Raw genomic sequence first — 26425 nt, 5'->3', positions numbered from 1 at the left:
TATCTAAGTATCATGAGCAAGAGCAACTGATTCTAAGTTAAGCATGGACATTACAGTGAAAGAAGGTAATATCCCAAGAGTAGAAGTTTGCTAAATGATTTAAGAAGAATTCTATAGTTCTACAAATAATAATAAGGTGTTTGGAGAAAGTTAATTGGTATGGCTGCATAGATTATCATGGCAGATTATAGATAGCCACTCACAAAAGACTGAAGAAGACTATTGTATTGCACAATTTCTGGGCCCTAAGAAAGGAATCCGATGGGGGACAATACACCTAAGGGTTATATTCAAGACTTATCTCAATATTTCCTCTTCCGTAAGATTCCCTTGTTAGACAGGAGTGTCTTTATCTTCCCTCTATGAACTCCTAAAATGTATGGAAAATGCTCTGCTTGCATACCTTTATGACCTCCCTGCCCTGACACTGGAGGGTATGATCAAAAGCCATCATGAGATTCACAAGGGGTTAAAATCACACACACACACACACACACACACACACACACACACACACACACCACTACACAGACATACACACAAAAGGTTTGTACCTGTGTTACGCAAAACAATTTTTCCTTTTGTTATGCTCACAACTTTGTAAACATGTATTACAGAATTTTTCATATCGTTTGACACATATTAGGAAACCAATAAAAGTTTCTTAAATATTCATCTCCCTTTTCTCCAGAACTTGTGTTCTCAAAGCCATACAGTTGCAGCAAGAAAATTGTTTTCATTAAAAAACAATCCATGCTAATTTCACAAGCATACAAGCAACTATGGATCTGTACAGTCTTTAATCTATAACTATTTATCATTTTAATTTTTATCTAGAAGGGGCCTATAGTAATTTATGTCAACTTCAAAGCATATATTTAATTTTATATCATTATATTCTCAGTGAGAAAACATTTAACAAAGTACATTGAACTGTTAATCTATGTTTAGTAAGTGAAGTGGGAACCAAATATTAAAACAATACCATTTTGCTTTAATTCAATTAATTGTTTTGGTGGTTTAATGTCTTTGCTTAAAAGGAAATAAACAATGTCTCGTATTGATCTGCTTCATCATGGCAGTAATGAAAATAATAGAGTTATTTCTTTAGCTCTAGTAAAAAATTATGTTTTCTTTTTTATGCATTTCTTTTTTTATTAAGCAAGCAGACAAAAAATTAAAAAATCAAGATGGCTTAATCAAATGAAAAATGAGTTTAATTATCTGAAACCTACACTAAATGTTTTTTGTTAAAAAACAACTAAGAATTTATGTCTCCCTTTGATATATGGAAGGCCACCCTCTAACCAGAAAAGTAAAACACAGAGGTTCTTGAATGTTAAGCATGCTGAAAATGAAGCACACACACCATCTATGAAAAAAGGTGTTTTTGCCATCATATCCTTGGATATGCAGACAAAAGAGTAGAAATAATTATTATAGCCTTTCTTGTAAGCCATTCTTCAGTTAGTGTGTGTGTGTGTGGCAGGGGGGTTGGCATGTATGAAGGAGCTGTGAGAGAGGAGATACAGAGAGAAAGGGAACAACAAGGAGGATGCAAATGGCTGCAAACAAAATTAAAAGAAATAGTAAATGGCAGGACAAAATGGTTTTTCTTTGGGATTCATATTCTTAAATTTAAACTTAATGATTGGTCTGAATATATATAAGTTGAACTATCCTACCATTTTTCATTCCCCAACCCACACCATCTCTTCATCTAAACAGCTATTGTGTTTACAGCTGGGAATAATTACTTGACATTTACTGGTGCTTTGTATTGGGAGGGATCTTCTTTTTTTTATATCACTAAACTAAACTGTAATTCTTCAAGGAAGTTCTGATTTTAAATATTCTCTAGAATATATGTTAAAATACTCAATATGGTGTGCTTGGGTGGCTCAGTCAGTTAAGCCTCCAACACTTGGTTTCAACTCAGGTCATGATCTCAGGGTTCGCGAGATCAAGTCCTGTGTTGGGGTCTGCACTGACAGTGTTGAGTCTGCTTGTGATTCTCTCTCCCTGCCCCTTCCCTGCTCACACTCTCACTCTTCTCTCTTAAAATAAATAAATGTTAGAAAAATATTCAATATGACCATGATTATATTCAATCAACAGATGACAAAACATACCCTTTGATCACATATACAAAGTAAACATGTAGCTGATAATTTGATATTATTCTTAAATCACATTTTATATTACCTTTAATCTAAGAGTAGTTGACTGTATCCTTTTCTCAGTTTCAACGGGTCACTTATTAAACTAACTTAATTACATATTGGACTATAGAGAATCTAAAGGATAATAACTGTTACTCACTGTTCCCTGAATAGTCAATGTACAATTGAACCTGCTCACTTGTATTTACAATTGCTTCCCTGAATTTTGATTGTATTTCTCTCTCCCATCAAGGTATCCACATTTGCTGTCTTTGAGACCAGGAAAGAGGCACACTTACTTCATAGCTCTGCTCAGTGACAGTGCACAGGTGGTTTTCTTTTCCTGTTCTATGGCATAGCTGATTTCTGCACTCATCTTGGCATTTAACCATTCACTGGGCTTTTACATCTCATGCATTGATCCCTTATTACTGTCAAACTTCCTATTTTGGGGGGGTTATCACTGACTTTTTCTTTGCAATTCAGACTTGTTTTACTATGAATTCCACAATCTCTTTGGGGAAAGAAACAATGGTTCATATTTTTGAACACTTCAGAGCCCAGTTCTGATTACATATTAGATGCTTTCTAAAAAGTTGAATTCATGTGGATAAAACACAATGACCAATAACAATTTAGTCCATATGTCTTTTTGCAATTACCCATCTTTGTTATTTTAGGAAAGAATTGAGATTACTTGCTCATATCTTATCTAATTAACAGCACAGAAGAACTGTTTCTGTAGGTAGGATATTACTGAGAGTAAAAAAATTGTCTAGTCACAGTGTGAAATATGCTTGAGTTCTGTCAGTGGGAATTGTTTCTCCCACTTTGTCCTAAACAAGTCTGCTATCATTCTGTTTTCTGGAATCTCCTCTTGGTAATCTTCTCTTTTGAGTCAATATGCCTAAAAACAAAGTTGCTTTTATCCTGTCTTTCTCTACTCCCAATCTTCTAAATTCCTAATCTTTCCAATTCCTCTGCCTAAAAGCTTATAGTCATTTCATAGCCCTGGAATCAAAAAAAAAAAAATCTGTAGGCAAGCACCTGGGTGGCTCAATTGGTTGGGTGTCTGACTTCAGCTCAGGTCATGATCTCACTGTTTGTGCTTTCAAGCCCCATATTGGGCTCACTGCTTCAGATCCTCTGTTCCCCTCTCTCTGCTCCTCCCCCACCCATGTTCTCTCTCTCAAAAATAAATGCATATCAAAAAAAACAACTCTGTAGGTATACCTTCAGAATATTAACTTGAACTATTCAAAATGATAATTTTGTAGGTAAAAAATAGTTAAAAGCCAACAATGTTTATGGCTCACCCATAATCATTCAGAATCAGAACACTTCTAATCATCTTCAGTGCTACTCTTCTAGTCCAAGTCGTCATCATTTCTTTAAAATTATTTTCAATATTTTCTCCCATTCTGTGAATTATCACTTTCTTGATAGTAAAATTTGCATTTCAAAAGTCTTTTTTTTTATCAAGTCCAATTTAACTTTTCTTTTCTTGCTTGTGTTTTTAGGATCATATCTAACAAGGGTTGCCTAATCCAAGGTCACAAAGATTTACTGTCAAATTTTCTTCTAAGAGTTTTATAATTTTAGTTACTACATTTAGTTCTATGATTGTCTATGACCCATTTTAATTTATGTGTAGTGTAAAGTAGGGGACCAACTTCATCCTTTTGTGTGTGGATATCCATTTATCCCAGCATCATTTGCTGAAAACACTATTCTTTTCCCCATTCCATGTCTTGGCACTATGCCAGAATTTAATTGACCATAGTTATATAGGTTTATTTCTAGACTCTCAATCTTATTCAATTGATACATATGTCTATCTTTATGCCATTACTACATAGCTTTATAAGTTTTAAAACTGGGAAGTATAAGTCCCCCATATTTGGTCTTTATCAAGATTATTTTGGCTATTCTGGATTTCTTGTGTATTCATATACATTTTAGGATCAATATATCCTTTTCTTCAAAAAAAATAGCCTGGGAATCTGATAGGGATTGCTCTGAATCTATAGGTTAATTTTGAGACTATACTATCATCATCCTTTATATAAATTTTTATTCCCACACAACTGACGTTTTCACTTCAATCTTTGCTCCTCAAATCTATTCCGCATGTAGAATCAATGTGATTCTTTGAAAATTGAAATCAGATTATATACCGCCTCTGTATATAAATGTCCATGCCTTTCTGCTTCACCCAGAATAAAATATAAGGTCCTTTCAATGGTTTAATGGTCTGGCATATACTTTTCTTTGGCTGCTACACTGATTTCATCTTACAATTTTCCCCTTTAGTCACTCATTTTAACCATACTGAATTTATCATTAATTATGCTGTGCACAATCCACCTCAGATTCTTTATACTCCCTATTCATTCTGACTACATCCTTCCTCCTCGGAGCATCCTTCACTTCCTTCAGGTCTCAGGTATAATACTATTAGATGGTATTTGATCCTTTTTATCTAAAATAGCATTTCTCCATCTATCTCTGTCTTCTGATCTGCTTTGTTTTTCTTCAGAGCACTTACCACTGCCTGAAATTTAATATATACCATACATATATGTTTTTCATATTTATCCCTCAAATTTAATGTAAATTTCATAAAAACAAAGATTTTTTTTGTTCACTATTTTGTCTTCAGTGCTTAGAAGAGTGCCTGCCACATAGCAGGCACTCAGTAAATATTTGTAGAAAAATTAACAATATATTTTAGAAGTATCTAATTGCTATAGATGAAATAGCCAAATTTAGCAGGAGTCTGTTAGACAATGTAATATACATATAATACACAATTAAAACTTCTCCTTCTTCTTACATTCAATATTATTGTATTATTCAAGCAGTATGTCTACTTTAAAGCACATGTCAAATGATTTTGAAGACCAACATAGTCTTAAATGAATAAGTCTTCTTTGAATTTATTTTTAGCAAGTCAAAAATACTAAGGTCTCATAATCATTACCAGTCCTGACAAGCAATAAAATTTATATCACCATTTTCTAAAAAGAATCACTGGCATCTCATAAATAGTATTCTAGACAAGGAAGCCAAGAACATTTAACTTCTTCACAATTCTATTTTTAACTCTGCATGATTTGGAATGTGCTGCTGGACAAGTCATTTATCTTTTCTAACACTAGGTTGTGTTTCTTTAAAACAAAGCTAATACAACTTGCTGCTATTTATATTTTGTCATGCATATAGCAATGTTGATAAAGGTGACATAATTCTAAACACAGGGTAATGTTGCACTGGGGAGTTGCCATTCAAAAAGAAATAATTCCTGTAGTATAAAATTTTCAGTGTGAATAAAGAAGGATATATTGATATTATAGTATGAAAAATAACAGAACTATAAATGCATAGGAAACTGTATGGTAAAGAAAAGTATCAGGAGTCAGGGAGACTTTTGTTTAAATGTTGATCTATACTTCCTAAGTGTAGTAGAATGAAAAAGTTTAATTTTATGTAACCTTAGTTCTTTTCTCTAAAAGGAGAGTAACAAACACTTTTATAGCACCTAACATGGTGCCTGGCATATGGTAGGTGCTAAATAAATGTGCAGCTCAATACCCTTGATAAGGACTATCAAATGGCCATGGCACCAAGTATAAAATCACAAGTCTCATGAAAAGATAAGCTGAAACAACTACCTCTGTATGAAGCATGTGGGGATAACTGGAATGAGTTAAGATTTCCATTATTAGGTTTTTTTTAAAAATTTTTTTTTAACATTTATTTATTTTTGAGACAGAGAGAGACAGAGCATGAACGGTGGAGGGTCAGAGAGAGGGAGACACAGAATCTGAAACAGGCTCCAGGCTCTGAGCTGTCAGCACAGAGCCCGACGCGGGGCTCGAACTCACGGACCGCGAGATCATGACCTGAGCCGAAGTCCGCCACTCAACCGACTGAGCCACCCAGGCGCCCCCCATTATTAGTTTTTTAATTAGCTGATATCTCCATAATAAAATCACATAAAAAATGAACATTTTGGGGACACCTCGCTGGCTCAGTTGGTACAGCATGTGACTCTTGATTTTTGGGTCATGAGTTCAAGTCCCACATTGGGCCTAGAGTTTACTTAAAGAAATGAATACTTATTATTATTATTTTTTTACAAAATTGAATATTAAAACAAAATGAAAAAAATTATGAGGATTTCAAAGGCCTCATAAAAATTTGGGACCAAGTCAGCTATTCAACTTTTTTCTTTTTGCCACTTAAATATTGTATACAGTTGTTTTTTCTAATTCCAACGTGAAATAAATATCCTTCTCAATCCAAATACTGTCAACAGAAATTGACAGCTTGGTGTGTATATGCCATCCTTTTGTGTATACTCAGATAAATATTTGCATATGATTTCTATTTTTTTCTTTATATATACTTTGTATATATATATATATATATATGTGTGTGTGTATATATATATATATATATATATATATATATATATATATATCCTGAAATATATTTTGGAAATTATTTAATATAAACAGATAGAAATGTAATTAGAAAGACTAATTCATTATCCAAACCAAGAAAGACTATGCTGTTAAAACTCAGTTTGGACACCAGTTTTAACTGAGACTGTCCTAGGAGAAACAGGGAGTATGGTCACACTAGATGTTTGGTCACACCAGTCGGTAGTTGCACAATGCTTTATAATCCAGTTATTCTATAATTTAGTCACTACTTTACTAGCTGATGTCCATTGAGGTCGCTTCGAGTTTTAGGTCACTCCAAAAGCAAACAAACAAACAAACAAACAAACAGAATTGATGTAATAAATATTCATTTTCTGGTAGTTTTTTTTCCTGGAGGAGTGAATCCTAAAATTACATTGCTGAGTCAGGAGGTTTGTACTTTAAAAGAATCACATTAATAATGTCAGATAACATTCTAAAAAGCATTTCACACTCCCTCCAGTGATATATGAGAGCACTCACTTCTCTACAAGGAAAATCTATAGTTACATGGACTGATTTCTCGGTCATTCCTGAATCTGATTAATATATATCTTCTTGTAGTAACATCACATTCTTTTGCTTATATTTAAAACTTTAACTATTTTTCTAGTTAGATATTCTCATGGAAATGTTGAAATGCTGAACATATTGTATTTAAATTATATGTACATTGTGGAAAAGATGACATTTTATGATTTAAATTTTGTCATCAAATCATAAATATGTCTTTATTTGTTTTATATTCTTTAATAATATTTTTATGAGTTATTTCATGTAGACCCTAGGTTTCTGTTATTGGATCACTCATTTTACTTTATACTTTTTCTTGTCATCAACAAGTAGTATCTAGTAGTTCCAACTAGATAATATTTTATTATAAAAAGCTATTAAATTTTGAGTTTATACTCTTGATATTTGACATCTTAATATTAAAATATTAACATTAATTATTAAATTACTTTGATCTTTTAGCTAGTAATTAAATGAACACTCTTGTTTATGTAAGTAATCATAATAAACAAAGAAATTTTGTTCATTTTTCTATATTTCATCCTAATATTTCATGTTATTATCTTGGATCCGAATTCTGGGTCTACCCCTTACAAACTGTTGTAATTATGCAAGTGACTTAAGTTATATATGCTCTAGTTTCTTCTTCTATAAAACGAGTTTAATAAACTTAACTAAAAGAATTTTCTCATTTTTGTGTTTGTTCAATTATGTATTGTGTATCTCTTCTCTCATTAGAATATGAACTGATGGGATTAGGGTTCTTTTCAGGTGTCATTCCCTTAGCACCTGAAAGAGTGCCCTGGAAAATGTAAGTGCTCAAAATTATTTGTTAACTGACTGGATGATGGATGCATGGATGAATGAATTTGGACATGCTTTACGCAACCCTCATTTGTAAATATGTAAGTTGGCAAAAAATCCCTTCCTCATTTCTCCTTGAATTATTCATTGTGACCAGGTGACAAGAAATTCCTCTGCCTGCAGAGTTATATGAACTCACCTTTTGAGTTGGATGCTGATCAGACTCTGTATAAGCATGCAGGCAGCATCTCAGTCACCAAAGATTTTGGCAAACAACCGAACTCTATTTTATTGACCTTGCTCCATTTTGATTTTTCAAGCACTTTGACAAGATCATTACCCATTTTTCCACATAAACTTTAAGCCCATTTCTTGACATTGTGTTGCCCAGATAAACTATGGAGTCCTAACTCTTTTTCTCTAATTATACATTCCTGATCCTCCATATAACTTCTCTGATTCACCAACTGAGTACATGCCTTCTCCCCATGCACTTTCTGACACAATTTGCTTTTAATTTCTAGGTAAAAATCCACATTCCCAAAGCACCTTAGTTCTAATCCCTATAAAGATGATTTGTATGAGAATTTGTTAATTTATCTTCAGACATTCTGTTATTTTTAATATCTTTCCATTTTTTCAACTCCAATAAAATACCAACACATAAGCATTGTTTTAAAGACTGAATAAACCTATTGGAAAGATATAGCACAACAGCGAAGCACAGCAATAGAACATAAAAGACTCTCAGCAGCCAGTATATAAGTATATATTTTTAAATATTTACTTATATTTTGGAGAGAGCAAGAGAACATGCAAGAAGGGTGGAGGGGAAGAAAGAGAGAGAGAAAGAATCCCAAGCAGGCTCTGTGCTGTCAGCACCATCTTATGAACTGTGAGATCATGACCTGAGCCAAAATCAAGAGTCAGATGCTTAACTGACTGAGCCACCTAGACATCCCTCAGAAGCCAGCATATATAATTAAATAGTAAACTATTAAATGTGTACAGAGAAAGTGCAATCCCTCCGCCAAGAGATCTATGTATCTCTTACTAGTAGAGATCCAGATAGATCCAAGGTCTTAAAATAGACATAGAGTCATGAATGCACTTCCTAGAGGCAGATCAGGAAAGTATTAAGGAAGGGATCCAGTATCACTTTGAATAGACCTTAAAATTTTTAAAACAAATTTAACTTCTAATAAATGGTAACTATAACCAATTTTGTGGGATTTTATATGAGAAAAGGCATTTAAAAAATAAAAGACAAAAATTTTGTCTTGCATGTTATAATGTATTTCATTATTTTCTTTGAGACTTTGAAATGGTTTCTAAGCCAAGATTTCAATCTAATAGCCTTAATTAGTCACTATAATACAACATCCTAAGAAAAAAGACTGTAGAATACTTACACTGAATATAAAGACTTACTTATAATGAATTGTCTGCCTTTGGAAAAGATGGCCATTGTAAATTCTCTCAGTAGATTTACTGATAACCTTGTCTGCAAATATTTCTGGGTCATTTTCTATTAGGTATTGGTGGATCTGATATAGTCTAATGAGGCTTATTTTGATTTTTGATTTGTCTAACTTTTTTCTTTCTCTTCAAAATGTACTAAATTCGACTTAACTTCTTTCTGTGTTAACTGCCACCACACAGTATATTCTATAGCATTGGATATGTTATGGAAATATATAAGTATCTTATAAGGTGTTTTTAAAAGATTTTATCAGTGAATTTTAAAAGTATATTAATTTTTTAAAAGAACTGAGTTAATGTTTCTGCTATCTCTTGCCCATGTGATATTTTAATGACATTATCCAAAAATAATTTTAAAATTTATTCTAAAAGCTAGCCTATACCTTCTTTATGCACACATATATTCTTATTCCTAATTGTGTCTTGAAACTCTTTTTCAGTAGATTTCTAGATGTTAAGAATAAAAGAATAATCATGAAAAGGATATTCATTTAATGTTTTAATTTGGAAATTTTTACTTTTCTAAGAACTCCTCAGAAAATTTTGCATTTTTGCCCGTTGTATGACTCAAGGTAGCACTTGCTAGTTGCTATAACAAACAAACCAAAATCGTGGTTGCTTAATTCAACAAATGTTTATTTGACACTTGCACGAAGTCTAATACAGATGTTCCTGGCTGAGCTATTCTTTTGGGAAGTTCCATCCAAGAAAAGGATCCCAGAGTCCATGGTTCCCGTCATCATGTGATTCTGCTATCTTGGAGCACTTCACTTTCAGACAGCGAGTGAGATCATAGGAGATTGTATCTTTCATGGCCAGGCTAAAATAATTTCCCTTTATTCTATTAGTCACAGTCAGTTGCATGGTTCCAACCTAACTGCAAGAGAGGCTGGGGAACTTAACCTTCCTTTGTGCTCAGGAAGAGAAAAGGGAGATTGCTAAACTTCTAGTCAGTCCTGCCATACAAGTATGCCAGTCTAGAACATGGTAGAGGAAAATAATATCAAAAGTGGGAACAAAAGTCCTCAATTATAGTTTCTTTTACTAAAATTATTGTTATTAAAATCTTGGTTCAAAAAAAATCCTGGTTCAGGGATCAAATTTTAAAATGCAATATTTTTATCATTTGTGCATTGCTCTATAAATAGAAGTGATTTTATCAAGTTACGTACGTGATACAAGTAGTCAATATTTATCCATCAGTTAAGATGCAATATCAGAAATTCTTTAGAAAAACACTATGCCACAATACAAGACAGATGAAGTGCAGAGGAAATAATTCATTTTAATTATCACATTCAGTGGGTATATAACATACTAGATATAACTGCCATGTGCCTGTTGATGGGATACAATATTGTCTACATTCTGATTGTCTTTTCCACAAATTGTTTTATAAGGGATCAGGATTTTTTCAGTGATTAGATTTGCCAAATAATATCAATAACCAAAAGAACATAAAATATATACTATGAAAGTGTGGTTAGAATGATCAGAAGCTGTAATATTGAATTAGTTAGATGCAAACTATTGTAGACTATAACAATTAAGTAAGCATTTCCAATATAAATATTAAAAGTTATCAAAAAATGTAATGTAACTTTATACAATTACATAGGTATATACATAGATTTGGAGTCTGCAGATATATTGAGGCATAGAATTTACAGAGAAACTTGATGTGATGTTTTATGTGAACTAATTCTAAAAACACATTTAAGAAATACTGGGTTCTCATCAATCTTTGGAATGAATTTCATATTTGATTAATTTGTATTGTCTGTTAAGCCAGCAAGGCACTCTGCATGGCATGGTAATTTCCTATTTTCCAAAAATTTATAATATTTTCCTTTTATTTAAAAATCACAAATTTGAAGTATACAAAACATTTTCTAAGTAAATATAACACATTAACTTTAACTTTGCAAGACCTGTCACTCAAATTCCCTGCTGAAAGTAAATTCAAGATTAAGGCTCATATAGTTACAGGATTAAAGAATCAAAACCTATGAAGGTTAAGGACTAAAATTGAACTAATTATTGTTATCAAAATGCTTCATGTCCAGGCAAGCAAGAGATGCATCATTAACTCTGCTTTTGATAAATGCCTTTAACCCAAAATTCTGCCTGGCTGAATGTCAGATTTTGTTATTTATAGTCAGGGTCAACTATATTTCAATATCACCTATATGGATAGTGGATTGACCTAAACCCATTGAGCTGATACTTTTATAATTCAGGGTCAGTAGAAGTGTTACTGGTCATTGATCATCATTAGAAAAGTCTAGTTTCCAATAACACTTGATTTTTTTCTTGAGAAAAAAACACCAGCCAATAGCTAAACCCATTAGTCAAAAGAAGTAAATTCTGTCTTTATTATTGAAAGATGTTATCCATCTACTTCTAAATCACATACTTGATAGTTACATATTTTTAAAATTTATAACATATGTACTAAAAAAGAATCTGTAATAAGGTAAATATATAGTCATAACTAAAAATTGATTAAAGTAGCAGAAATGAAAATTAGGGAGGGAAGGACAGAAATACTAGTGTGAGTTTACTAGGTAAAAGAAGTTACCACAATTAATTAGTTACCAATTTCTGGGAATCTAAGAAAAGTGGAAAATATCATTGATTACATTGTTTACAAAAAGGAAGCATGCCATCTCACACATAAAGAAAACTTGTTCTGGAAATCTAAAAAAATATATATGTGAATTGATTAAACATATCGTTAAGAATTTTGCTGTAATTCACTCATGTGTGGAATTTAAGAAACAAAACAAATGAGCAAAGGGAGAAAAGAAAGAGGCAAACCAAGAAACAGACTCTTAACTATAGAGAACAAACTGATGGTTAGCAGAATAGAGGTGTGTGTGGGGGGGGATAAGTTAAATAGGGACAAAGGAGGGCACTTGTGATGAGCACCTGGTGTTGTACGGAAGTGTTGAATCACTATATTGTACACCTGAAAGTAATATTACACTGTATATTAACTAACTGGAATTTAAATAAAAACTTAAAAATTTTTGCCATATAAAAGTTTAGGTATTTTATTTTATTTTTTAAACATTTTTTTTTTTTTTTTTTGAGAGAGAGGGGGCACAAGTGAGCGAGGGGCAGAGCTAGAGAGAAACAAAGAGAGAGAAGTGGATCTCATCCGAAGCAGGGCATGCTTGTGTTCAGCCAAAGTGGGGCTTGTGCTCACCCAATGGGGGAGTCGAGCTCACCTTCTGCGGGACTCGAACTCATGAACCATGAGATCATAACCTGAGCTGAAGTCAGATGCTTAACACCCACGCACCCTAAAAGCCTAGGACTTTTAATGAGATAGATTATTGATATGTATGAGTATCAGAGAATGAAGTAGACCATTTATTTGTGGACACAATGGTATCACTTAACAAAGAACCATTTTTATTTAATTTTCAGTGCCATCCATTTTTATTAAATCATAGATATTTTCTCCCTAACATGATCTTCCAAAAAAACCCATCTTGGAGGCAATGTCAATAGTAACCACTAACCATAAAACTAACTCAGACTTTATGGAGATATTTGGAAATCAATAGGTTTGTGAAAAAATATTAAAAAGTATTGACTATCCATAAAGAATCTAGGTGCTATGGGATAGAAAAATTAACAATGGCATGTTCCTTGACCTAAAGAAATTTATAATCCAATTAGCAGGATAAGAAATAAATAATGAATGAACTGGAAATTGTATACTACTAGTCATAAAAAGGGATATAATACAATACAATAAAAGAATTATATTCAGTAAGGCATTTATTGTGTATTTTAAATGACTGTCAATGTGTCAAAGGGTCACCATGATCTAAAGTCATCAGTTACAACTTTACAGAGGAGGAGGCCTCTGTTTTGTTGTCACTTACTGAGCATCTATTGTGAATGTTGTCTTTTGAACTCAAAGTTTATTAGGAAAAGCAGATGTGTATATATACAATAAAATACTGTAGTATGTGTAGCAAGAAGCATGTTTATAAGGAGAAATTTCCTGGAAACAGGTAAATTCTAATACTTGGAATTTGGAAGGATAAATAATGGTTTTCCAGCTTAAAAAAAATAATGGTTTTCTAGCTGGTAAATGAGAGAAAACTCATTTCAGAGAAATGCAATAGAATAGACAAAGGGCTTAGAAGCATAAAACAACATACCCTTTTACAGAAATTATACTTAGCTCAATATTGATGAGCAGTTAAGTAGTAAGAATGAAGAGATAAGCGGCCTGGCAGAGCCCATATTGCAATGGATCTTAAGCCCTCTTAAGAACTTTCAACTTTCTATAGAGTTCAGAGCTTCTCAGTCAGTGTTTAACAAAAGGCTTAAGGTCAGTGAGACACGGATGATCTCCTCAGTCCAGGTGCAGCTAAAAGGGATTGAGATGCAGGAGTCTGATAAATCACAACTTAGATTGAGAGCAATGTATTTTCCTCTATTTGCCCTAAATTTCTTTAAAATATCACAATTTTTATGTGTTCTATGATGAAGATATTAAGAAGAACTGTTATAGATGATGGGAGTCAATGAAAGGCTTTAAGTAGGGGAAAGACTAACAGATTTGCATTGTAGCAATTTAATTAGGGACTATATGAATAATGGATTAGAAATAACAAAGCTAGAGACAGGGAGACTACTTAAGTGGCTACTGGAAAATCTAGGTAGAAGATAATTAAATTATGAACTAAGATAGGGCAAAATTTAAGGGGTAATTAGGAGGAAGAATTGATAGTATTGGTAGTATTGGTAGTATTACAACTTTTCTCAACTCCAAGAGTGTACATGTCATATGTAGAATGCAATGAAATGGTTTGTTCCAATGTTCAAGACAATGACCCAGTGGCTGTGGGGATTTCTGCAGAGTATTAGAGGAAATATTTATTGTTGACTTCTTCAGGAGGCAGGATTATGAAAAATTTAACATTTGCGGCCTCTTTCTGCCATGTCAATCATTCCTAGCCTGGAACAAAGATTGAGACACTGAATTCTAACATTTCTTCTCCACCTCCCCTTGGGATCCAGTTTGTCTACCAAGAAGGGTGTTTCTTCCTGCTTCTCCATAATTTCTACTGGGAAACCCTGCTCTATCGTCTGTGTGAGAAGATATCTGGTTGTTGAGCACTGCTAATGACTCTAGGTAATCCAGGTGAATTTTGGTGTTTAGGATTAGGACTCTAGTCTACAGATACGAGAACTACATTCTCCAGTTTCTATCAGCAATAAAGCTGCTATTTCGATCTCCCTTCTACTCTATTCTTTTGTGTTGTTCTCATTTGCTTTAGAATTCAGGCAAATAAAAGGAATGCTACCTATTGGGATCTTTTATTTTTTTTTTAATTTTTTTAATGTTTATCTTTATTTTTGAGAGACAGAGCTGAGTGGGATATAGACAGAGAGAGAGGGAGACACAGAATCTGAAGCAGGCTCCAGGCTCTGAGCTATCAGCACAGAGCCCGACACAGGGCTCGAACTTGTCAACTGAGAGATCATGACCTGAGCTGAAGTCGGATGCTCAACCAACTGAGCCACCTAGGCGCGCCTGGGCTCTTTTAAATTTCAATATGGTTTTGAGGACTAAGGAAAATGGAACTCAATCAATCAAAATAAGACGCATTATTAATTTCATGATATTTTCATGGGATAAACTAATTCATTAAGAAACAACTACTTTTAAATATCTGCAAGATATTAAAAATATGTGGCTGGTTTTATCATTAACAAAACAGTTCTTCAATATATTTATAACATGCTTAATGGGATAAAATGATATACTGTGAGACAATTATATGAAATATAATATTTTCACTCAAAGCTTTGTCCATGAAAACCCAAAATAAAACAAAAATTTTATTCAAATTAATTTTCATATTTGTTTTAACAACATTCGTAATGAGCAAAAAAGATTCATAAGAGAAAAAAATACTTTTAAGTGTCATACCTTATTTTTAACTTGGAAAATGTATTTTTATATCAAAATTTTATCATACAGCAAAAAACAAAAAACAAAGGAAAGGGAAGCATATTTACTCTGGCAAATTGTGCAAAGGTTTTGGCTCTTCTGATTAACATTGTTATCAAGGAGACACCTGGTTATAACTTGCCTCAGCAAGAAGGAGAAATACTGATGGACTGGGAAATAGATATTTTTGATAGAATGTATTCATAGCTCCTAAAATGTCTAAAAGACCTATCTACAGTAAATAAAAAACTAGTTTCCTAGGCTTTTGATTAAGAGAATCATTATCAGAGATAAAGGTCTTTGGACATTCTTTCCCTTTAAAAACAAACTTTCGGAGAGTCTGTAGCAATGTCATCTTGGAATTGAAATTTTCCTTTTGGGAAAGACAATTTAAATCTATTGCTATCCTTTATTTTTTCAGTCATGAATAGTTGAATGAGATATAATTAAAAACAGTGTTAATTCATTTTTTATATGAAAAGCAATTCTTTTTCATTACAAAAGTAGTATACTTGTTTTAATGGTAGGATAAGAATTTCTGATATCAGTAAAATTAAAATAGTTGGTATTCATAATTTTAATCTAAATGACTTGAGGTATAAGTTCTGAATCTGGACAAAATATATTACCTTCATAAAAATAATCTGATAAACTATATTCCCAGTGGCATTATATAAAAAGAGCATATTTATATTTGCTTAAACTTAATAATATTTGTTTTCATTTTTATTTAGGTGTTCAAGGTAATGTCTGAGAAGCATGTACATAAACTGCAAAACAAATTATTTCCTATCTTCCAAAAGTCAACAACCTAAATGAACAAAGAAATCACTCTTCAAGTATTTTTAAATATTTCAAAACTAATTATTGCATGGCTTCTTTTATGATTATACACAGATAGTTATATATATAATTCTCCAGATAAAGTATTTAACATTTATGTAATCTCTCATGTTTCTTAAATTCTGTTCTACCTATCCCCAGGTAGGTATGGTGAATGCATTGTTCCCTTTAGGTATTTACTAAATATCGTTGATAAACTGGATCATTTAAGCAATGTTGGCCCTTTAATATGATTTATGTGGGAACAAATAGGGTGACTTGTATACTTGAGAAAAGATATGAACTCTAATTTGGTTTTCCAGTAATACATTTACAACTCTAAAAAGAAATAGTATGTTTAACAATATTTGATATTATTAGAAAGCATAGGCAGTGTAATCTACATATGACTGAGGATTCTGTCAGAGCACATTGGTTTTATTTACTTTTTAATGGACCACCTCAAAAATAAACAATTATTCCTAAATACAATGTAATACACCAAATAATAACAATACCATCGTGATTACAAGCTGACATATTCTGGGTTTTGCTCATGTTTATTATTCTATTTTAATGCTTCCATTTCTCATCAACGTGATATTTTTTAAAGCACATTTTACTTTCTCTTAAATTCCTCCCTACGCTATTTTACAGAGATGGATTCATATATCAGATGATAAGGATATGAAAATGCAAAAATAGGGGCGCCTGGATGTCTCAGTCCACTAAGTGTCCCACTTCAGCTCAGGTCATGATCTCAGGGTTCATGAGTTTGAGCCCAGCGTCCGCCTCTGTGCTGTCATGACACCTCAGAGCCTGGAGACTGCTTCAGATTCTGTGTCTCCCTCTCTCTGTGCCCCTACCCCACTAGCACTCTGTCTCTCTAAAAATCCATGTAAACACAGACCCACACCATTCAAACCTGTGTTGCTAAAAGGCCAACTGTAAAATATTTTATTTTCTTATAAGTCATGACAAAACAAGCAAAATATAGTCCGTAAGAACATTTCTGTCTAGGAAATGTTTAATTAGGCACACAACATGTCAGCAGTTTTATAACATCAGTCCTAAATGAACAAAACATAGAAGGGAATTTTAAGTATGGACAGCACACATAAAAATGCAACGAAAGCTTATACTAAGCCATCTATTTTAATTTTAGATTGTCAGGCAGCAAAGAAGATTCTAATACATACTTGAAAGCAGTAATTTCATGTGTGAAATGTTGATTTACATAAATGAGTCCACAGTGTATTTGCCTTGCACCAGTTAACATTATTAGTATAGGAAAAGAAAAACCTAGCCTATAACAAGTGAGAATATTGTAATTTTAATTGGTGGTTAGTATTTATTTTTAAGTGATATTTACCTTGAGGAGGGTTTCTATTTGAATGTCACAGAAGCAAAGAAAATTAGTCAATGCTATTTCAAATTTATAACTTTTAGGAACAGATATATGGGTTTGAAGTTAAGCAAAATTACAGTTAAGCAAGTAGAGAGTAAATATTTCCTAAAAAACATTTAAAAAAACCTTGAAATGCAAGACAAAGGGATTCAGTCAATCATACATGGATAATCATGAAAGTGTTTCTAATTGACAATGTTTATTTAAAGCAAATTTCTCACTCATGTTAATTTCTATGATTTTTTCCTTTTTTATCTTTTATCTGATGTTTGATATTCTTAGTTTTATTATACAAAAATTTTACCTTTCTTTAATATCTTATTATGTCACTACTTATTAACCCTATTCATTTATCCTTCATAGTCAAGTGCATATACTACTTGAGTATAATGTTTGAAGGACCAAATACAGGTGGCTGCATGAATATTAAAAGATTATTCTTTTAATATTTTCAGAATGCTAGAATTTCAGATAAAGGTTCAAACACCACAAGTCATGATCTTCATATACACTTGATCTAGGTTGTACACTGGAAGATAGTATACCTTGACCTGAACCAGAAACATAGAAGCAATATTTGTAGAGATGACAAACCAAAAGATACTTCATAAAGGAAAGGAATGTTGCCATTAATGGCAATTTGGGAATTAGCAGAAAAAACTGTTAATACATTCTAAAAGTGGCACAGTCAAATCAGACAGACCATGAGGTGTTAAAGGAGGCTATTTACAGGTATACTGCTTATGTAAATAAAATATATACACACATACTTACTTGAGTGTCCTAATATTTCTGTGAAATATATCCATGATTGCCAAAAACTCATCAAATAAAATGGTATAAAAGACATGTATGTACTTACCAAATAGGTCCTTATCTTCAATGATTGCCATCTCAACCTCTTTTCCAGTAACTATTGTGCATGTGAAAGGAACTTGAAGAAGAACACTAATCTCACCAAAGGATTCCTTCTCATTAAGTTTGCCCATACAAACAAGTTTTTGATTTTTTTTCTGTAAAAGATATAGATCATAGATGTTCAATGAAACCAATTTCACACAATGATAAATACTGTTATCATCAGAATTCACTGTTCATAAAACATTTTGGTATATGGTATTTAAAATGCAATTTCATTCAAATCAGAGAAAAGTTATTTACGCATGTAGTTAAACTATATAGAACAGTAGTTAATTGATAGACAACTTCACCATATCTAAGGTAATTGAAAGTACTGTCACTTAGTGATCTATGAATTAATTTTTTAAGTTTGTTTTTAGAAAGAGAGCACAAGTTGGGGGATAAAGGCAAAGGGAGAGAGAAAGAGAGTTTATTTGATATAGGGGTGGATCCCACAACCCTGGGATCATGAACCCAACCAAAATCAAGAGTTGGAAGCTCAACCAACTGAGCCACTCAGGTGCCCCTAATTTTTTAATCCACCAAGATGTCTAGGAAACGTTGAGCTCATTCCCTTTTTCAAGGTCCTAGGATAGCATTTTGTAAATAGAGTTTAGCTTTGAATGTTTTGTGAACTACCATTTGTTAGCTCAGCCCCAGTTGCATGGGTGGACTAACAGAGAATAAAAAAATAAGCACAGATGCCAGGACCAGAACTGATAGAATTAATGGCTGAGATGGAATTCCATGCAGACTTTCTTATTTAAATAAGAAAGAAACATGGAAAGAGAGTTTGATCCAGGGAACTAGCAATTTAGGCCCAAATTAGAAACAGTGGAAGAGGGCCTACAGGTTTTCAGTATGCATATCTCTGGAGGAAAAGGTTGAAAGTCCAAATTATCTTTTCAGAGAGACCTCAACACCATGGAAAACAGGGATGAGTTGATGAGTAGCAAGTTTAAAAAAAAAAAAAAAAAGAATGTAGCTCTCAGAGTATGACATGACAGGGACTCAGAAGAGGTGAAAGACTTTAATAAGTATCCTGGGGTTAAAAGCAATATCTCACTTGAAGAACTGCCATTTATATAAATGGCAAATCCTCACACTAAATATAACTAATATAGCAAAATTCAACTAAGTTTACATATTAAATTGAACTCCATTGAAGACTGCCTGACCAACCAAAAAAAGATTAGTTCTAACTTTTTTTTTTATCACTCTGCATTAGTGTTTTGCCTGTTCTAGAACTTCATAAAACTGGAATTATGCAGCCTGCAGTCTTTTGGGTTTGATGTTTTTGCCCAACCTAATGCTTTGAGATTCATCCATATTCTTGTATGCATCATTAGCTTTCTTTATTGAGGTGTAGCATTCCATTGTATGAATATATTACAATGTTTCTATCCATTCAACTGTTAGTGGACATTTAGATTACTTACAGTTTTTGGCTTATGAAGACTTTGTGAGTCTTTTTGTAGATGTATATTTTTATTTCTCTTGAGTAAATATCTAGAGTAGAATTTCTGGGTCATTTGTTAGGTGTATTTTAGCCAATCTGATATGCTTGAAGTGATACCTTGTTGTGGTTTTAATTTACATTTTTCTGAGGAATAAAGATGTTAATTAAGCATCTCTTAATGTGCTTCTAGTCATTCCTATGTCTTACAACTCAATTTACAACTTATCTTACATTCCTGTATCTTATAATTCAGTGAAAAGAAACAATAAAAAATAGTAAAAAAAATTGAATGCAAATTCCACAAGACAAACTAACAACAACTATGCAATAATTAGGTTGTATTAAATTATCATTAAAGAGAATAAATAAGTTTAAAACTTACCACTTTTTTTGGTTGTAGTTTCATAAGTCCTACAATATTTCTATAAATATTACAATATCCAGAATAAATATAAGCCACAAAAGAAATTATCTTCCCACTTTCCACTATCACTGAAAATAAAAGAGACAATTCATTATTTTACACTCTTCTCTATACAAAATTATTTTAGATATGACAATAAAAGATGACATTTAATTCAGTAACTATTAGTGGAAAATTTCTTAATGGATGGCAGTTTATAGGTAGTACTCAGAAAATGACAAATTTACATCTTTTACTTCTATCTGTAACCTAATACATAAGTAAATATTGACAAAACTTTGGCAGTAAAGGCAACAGTATGCTAGTAAACTATCAGGTGGAGGAGACGAAAGTGTGGGACAAGTCCCAATTTTTAGCATTTACTGATTGTTATTGTGTTAATATTCCTACCATGGCTAATTTTAAATTGCTAGTGGCTTAACAACCAGCTCACAAAATCCCTGAATATTTAACTGTTGCCTCCCTGGAGCCTATGCCTTGATCCAGGCCAGGCATTCTACTAAATATAGCAGTGGTTAAAAGCAGTGGCTTTGAGGCCATAATGGTTTGGTTTAAAACTCTACTCTGCCACTTCTTTTTTTTTTTTTTTTTTTAGTGTTTATTATTTTTTTTTTTTTGAGAGAGACAGAAACAGAGCATGAGCGGGGGAGAAACAGAGACAGAGGCACAAAGTCCGAAGCAGGCTCCAGGCTCTGAGCTGTCATGATAGCACAGAGCCAGATGCGGGGCTCAAACTCACAGATCCTGAGATTATGACCTGAGCCCAAGTTGGACGCTGAACCAACTGAGCCACCCAGGTGCCCTTGCCACTTCTTAACCGACCTTAGATAAATTATAGAACTTCTCTTAAGCTTTAAGTTTTTCATCTTTAAGATAGAAAAATTGGGAGTTGCAGTTCTATACTCGACACATGGTAATTAAGTGTATATAAAGTACTTAACCCTAAGTTTTGGCATATAGTATTGCATAACAAATCATTTATTATTATCATCACTATTTTCTCAAATTTGTGAAGCCACCCTAAGGCCAAGATATACTTGAAGGTGAACTGGATAATACCTTTACAAATATCAATGGGTTACAAAGCAATATAAATTAAAAGACATCTGACCTAAGTAATGTTAAGTTATCAATAAAACATAATTTAAATAATAAAATAGACTGAATTTATATGTATTAAAGTTACTATTTCAAATTGACTTTCAGATTTGTTGATTTTAAAACATATCAATATTTTTTTCTGAAAATCCCAAACAAAAGTGATAACATAAATATAAAGATATATGTGTATCTTTCTTGCGATTTTATAAAGTAGACAATTAAAAAGTATTTTCAATTACTCAAAAGCATTCATTTCATAGAGTATATATCAGCACAAGGAAAAATATTGCTGTTATTGAAAACTAGGTAGAGAATAGCATAGCTCTTTAAAAATTATGGTTAAAAAAGAACAAGGTGACAATGGTAAACATAATTTACCATAGGCAAAAAAAATGAATGCCAGTTTACAATGGAAAATACTTTACTATAAATCAAGTAGCGTTTCAATTATTTTGCTGACATGTTTATGAGAATATGTTATCTCCCTTTACTCACATAATATTCAGAGCTCAAAATTTATAATTAAAAAATTAAAAGGTTATTCTACTGTCACCAATCATTTATTTTGCTTAAATAAAAATTTATGGTAACACTTCTGCTGTCTTATACTGTGTTTCTTACAGCCAAACATTGATATTATAAATTTATCTTAAGATATAAAAGTAAAGTATGTTTGTAGAATTATTTGTAAATTGCATAGACAAGAAGAAATTTTCTCATAGATTCTATTCTGAAAAGCAGAGTACTTTCTACCAAAAGGCTATATGATAATAGAAGAAAGGTTATATGATACTAGAGCCTATCACATAACTGTTTTACTTCTTTTGGTCAATCAGTAGGATATAAAGGGAGGCATGGAGGGCGCCTGGGTGGCTAACGTTGGCCAAGGGCACCTGGGTGGCCTTGGTTAAGCATCCGACTTTGGCTCAGGAATGGAATCGTGGCCACAGAGAGCACTATGGCATCCATTTAGGACTGACTTATTTTGTCTTGAGTACAGTTGTCATTTTCCAAAGTGATTTTACCACCCTGTTAAGTTACATCTTTGGATTGTAAATGGATCAAGGAATTCAGTATTGCAAATCGAGGGATTAATGACCCTGTTACTATGTTTGTTTTTTTCATTTTCTTTGTGTTGACTTTTTAAAAATATATGAAAAATCTAGCTTGTTTTATTGGCTTTTGGTAAGGTACTGTTTTTTTTTTACTATCTTGTCCAGTACTTGAAAGAAGGAACTATTTATAATTCCCACTGTATATTTATAGTAAGAACACATTGTATTCTAAAAATATTTTAAATTTAAAGTTCTTAACCATCCTCAGTTTATATAAAACAAAATGACACTAAAATTAAAATAAAATTTTTGACATAGAGAGAGAGAGAGACAGGCATGAGCAGGGGAAGGGCAAAAAGAGAGGAAGACACAGAATCTGAAGCAGGCTCCAGGCTCTGAGCTGTCAGCACAGAGCCCGATGCAGTGGTTCAAACTCTTCAACCTTGACATCATGACCTGAGCTGAGGTTGGACGCTTAACCAACTGAGCCACTCAGACACCCCCAAAACGACACCAAAAATTTTAATCTAGAAAAAATATCTGGAGCCTGTTTTATATTCTATGTCTCCCTTTCTCTCTGCCCCTTCACCCCCTCTCTGTCTGTCTCTCACTCTCAAAAATACATAAACCTAAAAAGAAAAGAAAATTTAAGAAAATAAAAATAAAGGGAGGCATGGAGCCTCCTGGCAATTGTTATAAGAAAAGGATAAAGTTAAACAGACACTAAAGAAGCCCATTATTTTAAACTTCCAGAGCTGCACTACTGCAAATCTTTTCTTGAAAGTCAAGCCCTGTATAGATCATAGAGAAGCATATATAATATCAAAGAAGATAAAGACCATGGAAATTGTTCATCGTTGAAGGCAAGGCAACAATGGAAAAGCTGAACCACTACAGCAAAATCTATGAGGCAGTCTCATTCCATAGAGGGGGATATTTGCTACCTGCATAATGTGTATGGTCTTTATAATAATCATAGCAAATGTTTATCTTAATGAAGACAATCTAGAAAAACCATTTTCATCTAGGTAAGAGTCTGAATTTAATATATTACAAAAATTTGTATCACCACTTAAGTAAGAAATTTTAAATACAACTATTTTGACTAGAAAAAGAATCATGCAAATTACCTGTAAAGACTTAACTATCCCTCCCCACCCCCATTATGTTTCCTAATTTTACTTATTTGGCCTTGGATCCTGCTTCCCATTACAAAGAATTTATGTCAGTGAGGTCAAGATTAATGTTCTTATCTCTATACCCTTTCCTCTTGGGTTACATAGAAAATGACAAACAACATAGAAATATCCAGGGGCACCTGGGTGGCTCAGTCGGTTAAGTGTCTGACTTTGGCTCATCATGATCTCATGATTCTGAGTTTTGAGTCTCACGTTGGGCTCTGTGCTGACAGCTCAGAGCCTGGAGCCTGCTTTGGATTCTGTGTCTCCCTCTCTCTCTGTCCTTCCCCCACTCACACTGTCTCTCTCTGTCTCCCAAAAAAGGAATAAATGTTAAAAAATTTTAAAAAAAGAAAAAAGAAATATCCAAAGGATTATAACACAATATTAAGTGAAAAGATCTAGTCATGAATTACATAGATGAAATTTTATTATTATATAAAGGTTATATTCATTGATGTTCAGGAATTAAAGTTGATTTCTATTTAAAAATTATATTTTGAAGCTCCTCATCAAAAACTCAGGCACATATTCTAAAACTGGAAATCACTAGACCATTATGAAAAATCAAATTTGATATTACTTAAGGTAAATAAGATAGAAAAAAAAGCAGAAGGATTCACAGAAACTAAGTATTAGGCATTGTTCTTTTTATTTCTGTTGTTTATTACATGCTAGGGACTAGTTATAAGTCCAATAAAACTATTTTTTTCCAATTGTCACATCAGAAGTCATGAGAAGAATAATTCCTTACTGGCTATTGGTATTTTTTTCTGAACAGCATTTCATTTCAAAACTAACACTGTTCCGTGCAGTTATTGTTTCATAGTTCATTGATCTCTCTCCTTATTTTATTATTTTTCAAATTTTATTTGGGCTTGCTTTCTTTTTCCTAAACCTTTGGTGTCAAATGCCTAGATCATTCACTTTTCTTTTTTCTTGATTTCTGATGTATTCAACATCACACATTTTTTTATCTACTGATTTAACTATGTTTCACATATTTTAAAGTAAAGTGATTTTATTATTATATGGTTGACAGTTTTCTTAATAGCCTTTAATCAGTGGGGTACAATAATATATAACTTTCCAAACAATTAGGACTGTACTTTTGCTGTCCTTTTAAAAACAATTCTAAGGTTTGTTTATCTTGCCCTTGACTCTATGTGAACACTATGTATAATGTATTTTTGTAAATATTTCTTACGTCTTATATGCAGCAGGGGGCACAGCTCTTGGATATGGAATTTTACATATATCTAATGGCGTGAATTCTTTATTTGTAACGTTCAGTTTCTAGTTGTCCCTAATTTTAATCTATTCAGTCTACCAGTTCCTGAGAAGACTGTATATAAAGAGTTAACTTCAATGATTATGGCACTTGTTTCTTGCTATAAACATATCAGTTATTTCTCTATATACTTTGAGGCTTTTTGATGTATTCATGTTCCTAAAGGTCACACTTCTCACTCTCATTCTTACTAATATATTATGCCTTATTTACCACGATATTTTCATTGAATCCTATCTCATATGTTAAGATTTTTCCATCAGCTTAGCACACATAGTTTAAAATAAATGCTTCATGTCATTTAAATTATTCTGTGGTATGATTTCCTTTTTAAATTACTTCTTATTTTATACTTTCAATATTTTCTAGTGAACTTTCCACTTCATTATGTGTAGATAAACATTATTTTTAAGACCCCATGGTGTAGAGGTACCATAATTTAGAGAAATGCAATAATTTTTTTCTAAATTTAAGCTTTTAAATGGTTCCAAGTTTTGCTAGTTAAAAATATGCTACAATAAATTTCCTTTATGAACATTTACAGGTAGGTGAAAAATTTTCTATAAATTAAAATTTTTAGCTAACAAACACATGAAAAGATACTCAACATCAGTCATCATCAGGGAGATATAAATTAAAACCACAATGAGATATCACCTCACATCAGTCATACTGGCTAAAATTAATGACACAGGAAACAACAAGTGTTGGTGAGGATGTGGAGAAAGGGGAACCCTCTCACACTGCTGGTAGGAATGCAAACTATTGTAGCCACTCTGGAAAACAATATGGAGGTTCCTTAAAAAGTTAAAAATAGAACTACCCTACAACCGGCAATTGTGCTAATAAGTATTTATTTACCCAAAGGATACAAAAATATGGATTCAGGGGTGCCTGGTTGGCTCAGTTGGTTGAGCATCCGACTTTGGCTCAGGTCATAATCTCTCAGTTCGTGAGTTCGAGCCCCGTGTCAGGCTCTGAGCTGTCAGCACAGCTGTCAGCAGATCTGAGCCTGCTTCAGATTCTGTGTCCCCCTCTCTCTCTGCCCCACCCCTGCTTGTGCTCTGTCTCTCTCTGTCTTTCAAAAATGAATAAGCATTAAAAAAATTTCAAAAATATGGATTCAAAGGGGCACATGCACCCTGATGTTTATAGCAGCCTTATCAACAATAGCCAAATTATAGGAAAAGCCCAAATGTCCATCTACTGATGAATGGATAAGGAAGTTATTTATATGATGGACTACTACCCAGCCATAAAAAAGAATGAAATCTTGCCATGTGCAATGTTGTGGATGGAGCTAGAGTGTGTTATGCTAAGTGAAATGTCAGCCAGAGAGATTAAAAATACCAT

At 32.7% G+C, this 26425-nt stretch overlaps 1 protein-coding gene across 3 annotated transcripts in view; it reads right to left on the bottom strand.

The window, feature by feature from the left end:
* The window catches only part of CNBD1 (cyclic nucleotide binding domain containing 1), a 457457-nt gene that overhangs the window by 74197 nt on the left and 356835 nt on the right, over positions 1-26425 (bottom strand). For all 3 annotated transcript variants that reach the window (XM_053896366.1, XM_053896367.1, XM_019453410.2), the window contains exons 9-10: positions 20406-20515; positions 18527-18677 (exon numbers count right to left, since the gene is read on the bottom strand). In XM_053896366.1, the coding sequence (XP_053752341.1) occupies positions 18527-18677; positions 20406-20515 (261 nt within the window). The remainder of the gene's footprint in view (positions 1-18526; positions 18678-20405; positions 20516-26425) is intronic.

Source organism: Panthera pardus, unplaced genomic scaffold (assembly GCF_024362965.1).
Source record: "Panthera pardus isolate Hobbes unplaced genomic scaffold, ASM2436296v1 HiC_scaffold_7, whole genome shotgun sequence".
In the NCBI taxonomy this organism is placed as follows: domain Eukaryota; kingdom Metazoa; phylum Chordata; class Mammalia; order Carnivora; family Felidae; genus Panthera; species Panthera pardus.
This window is presented reverse-complemented; position numbering and strand designations above follow the sequence as displayed.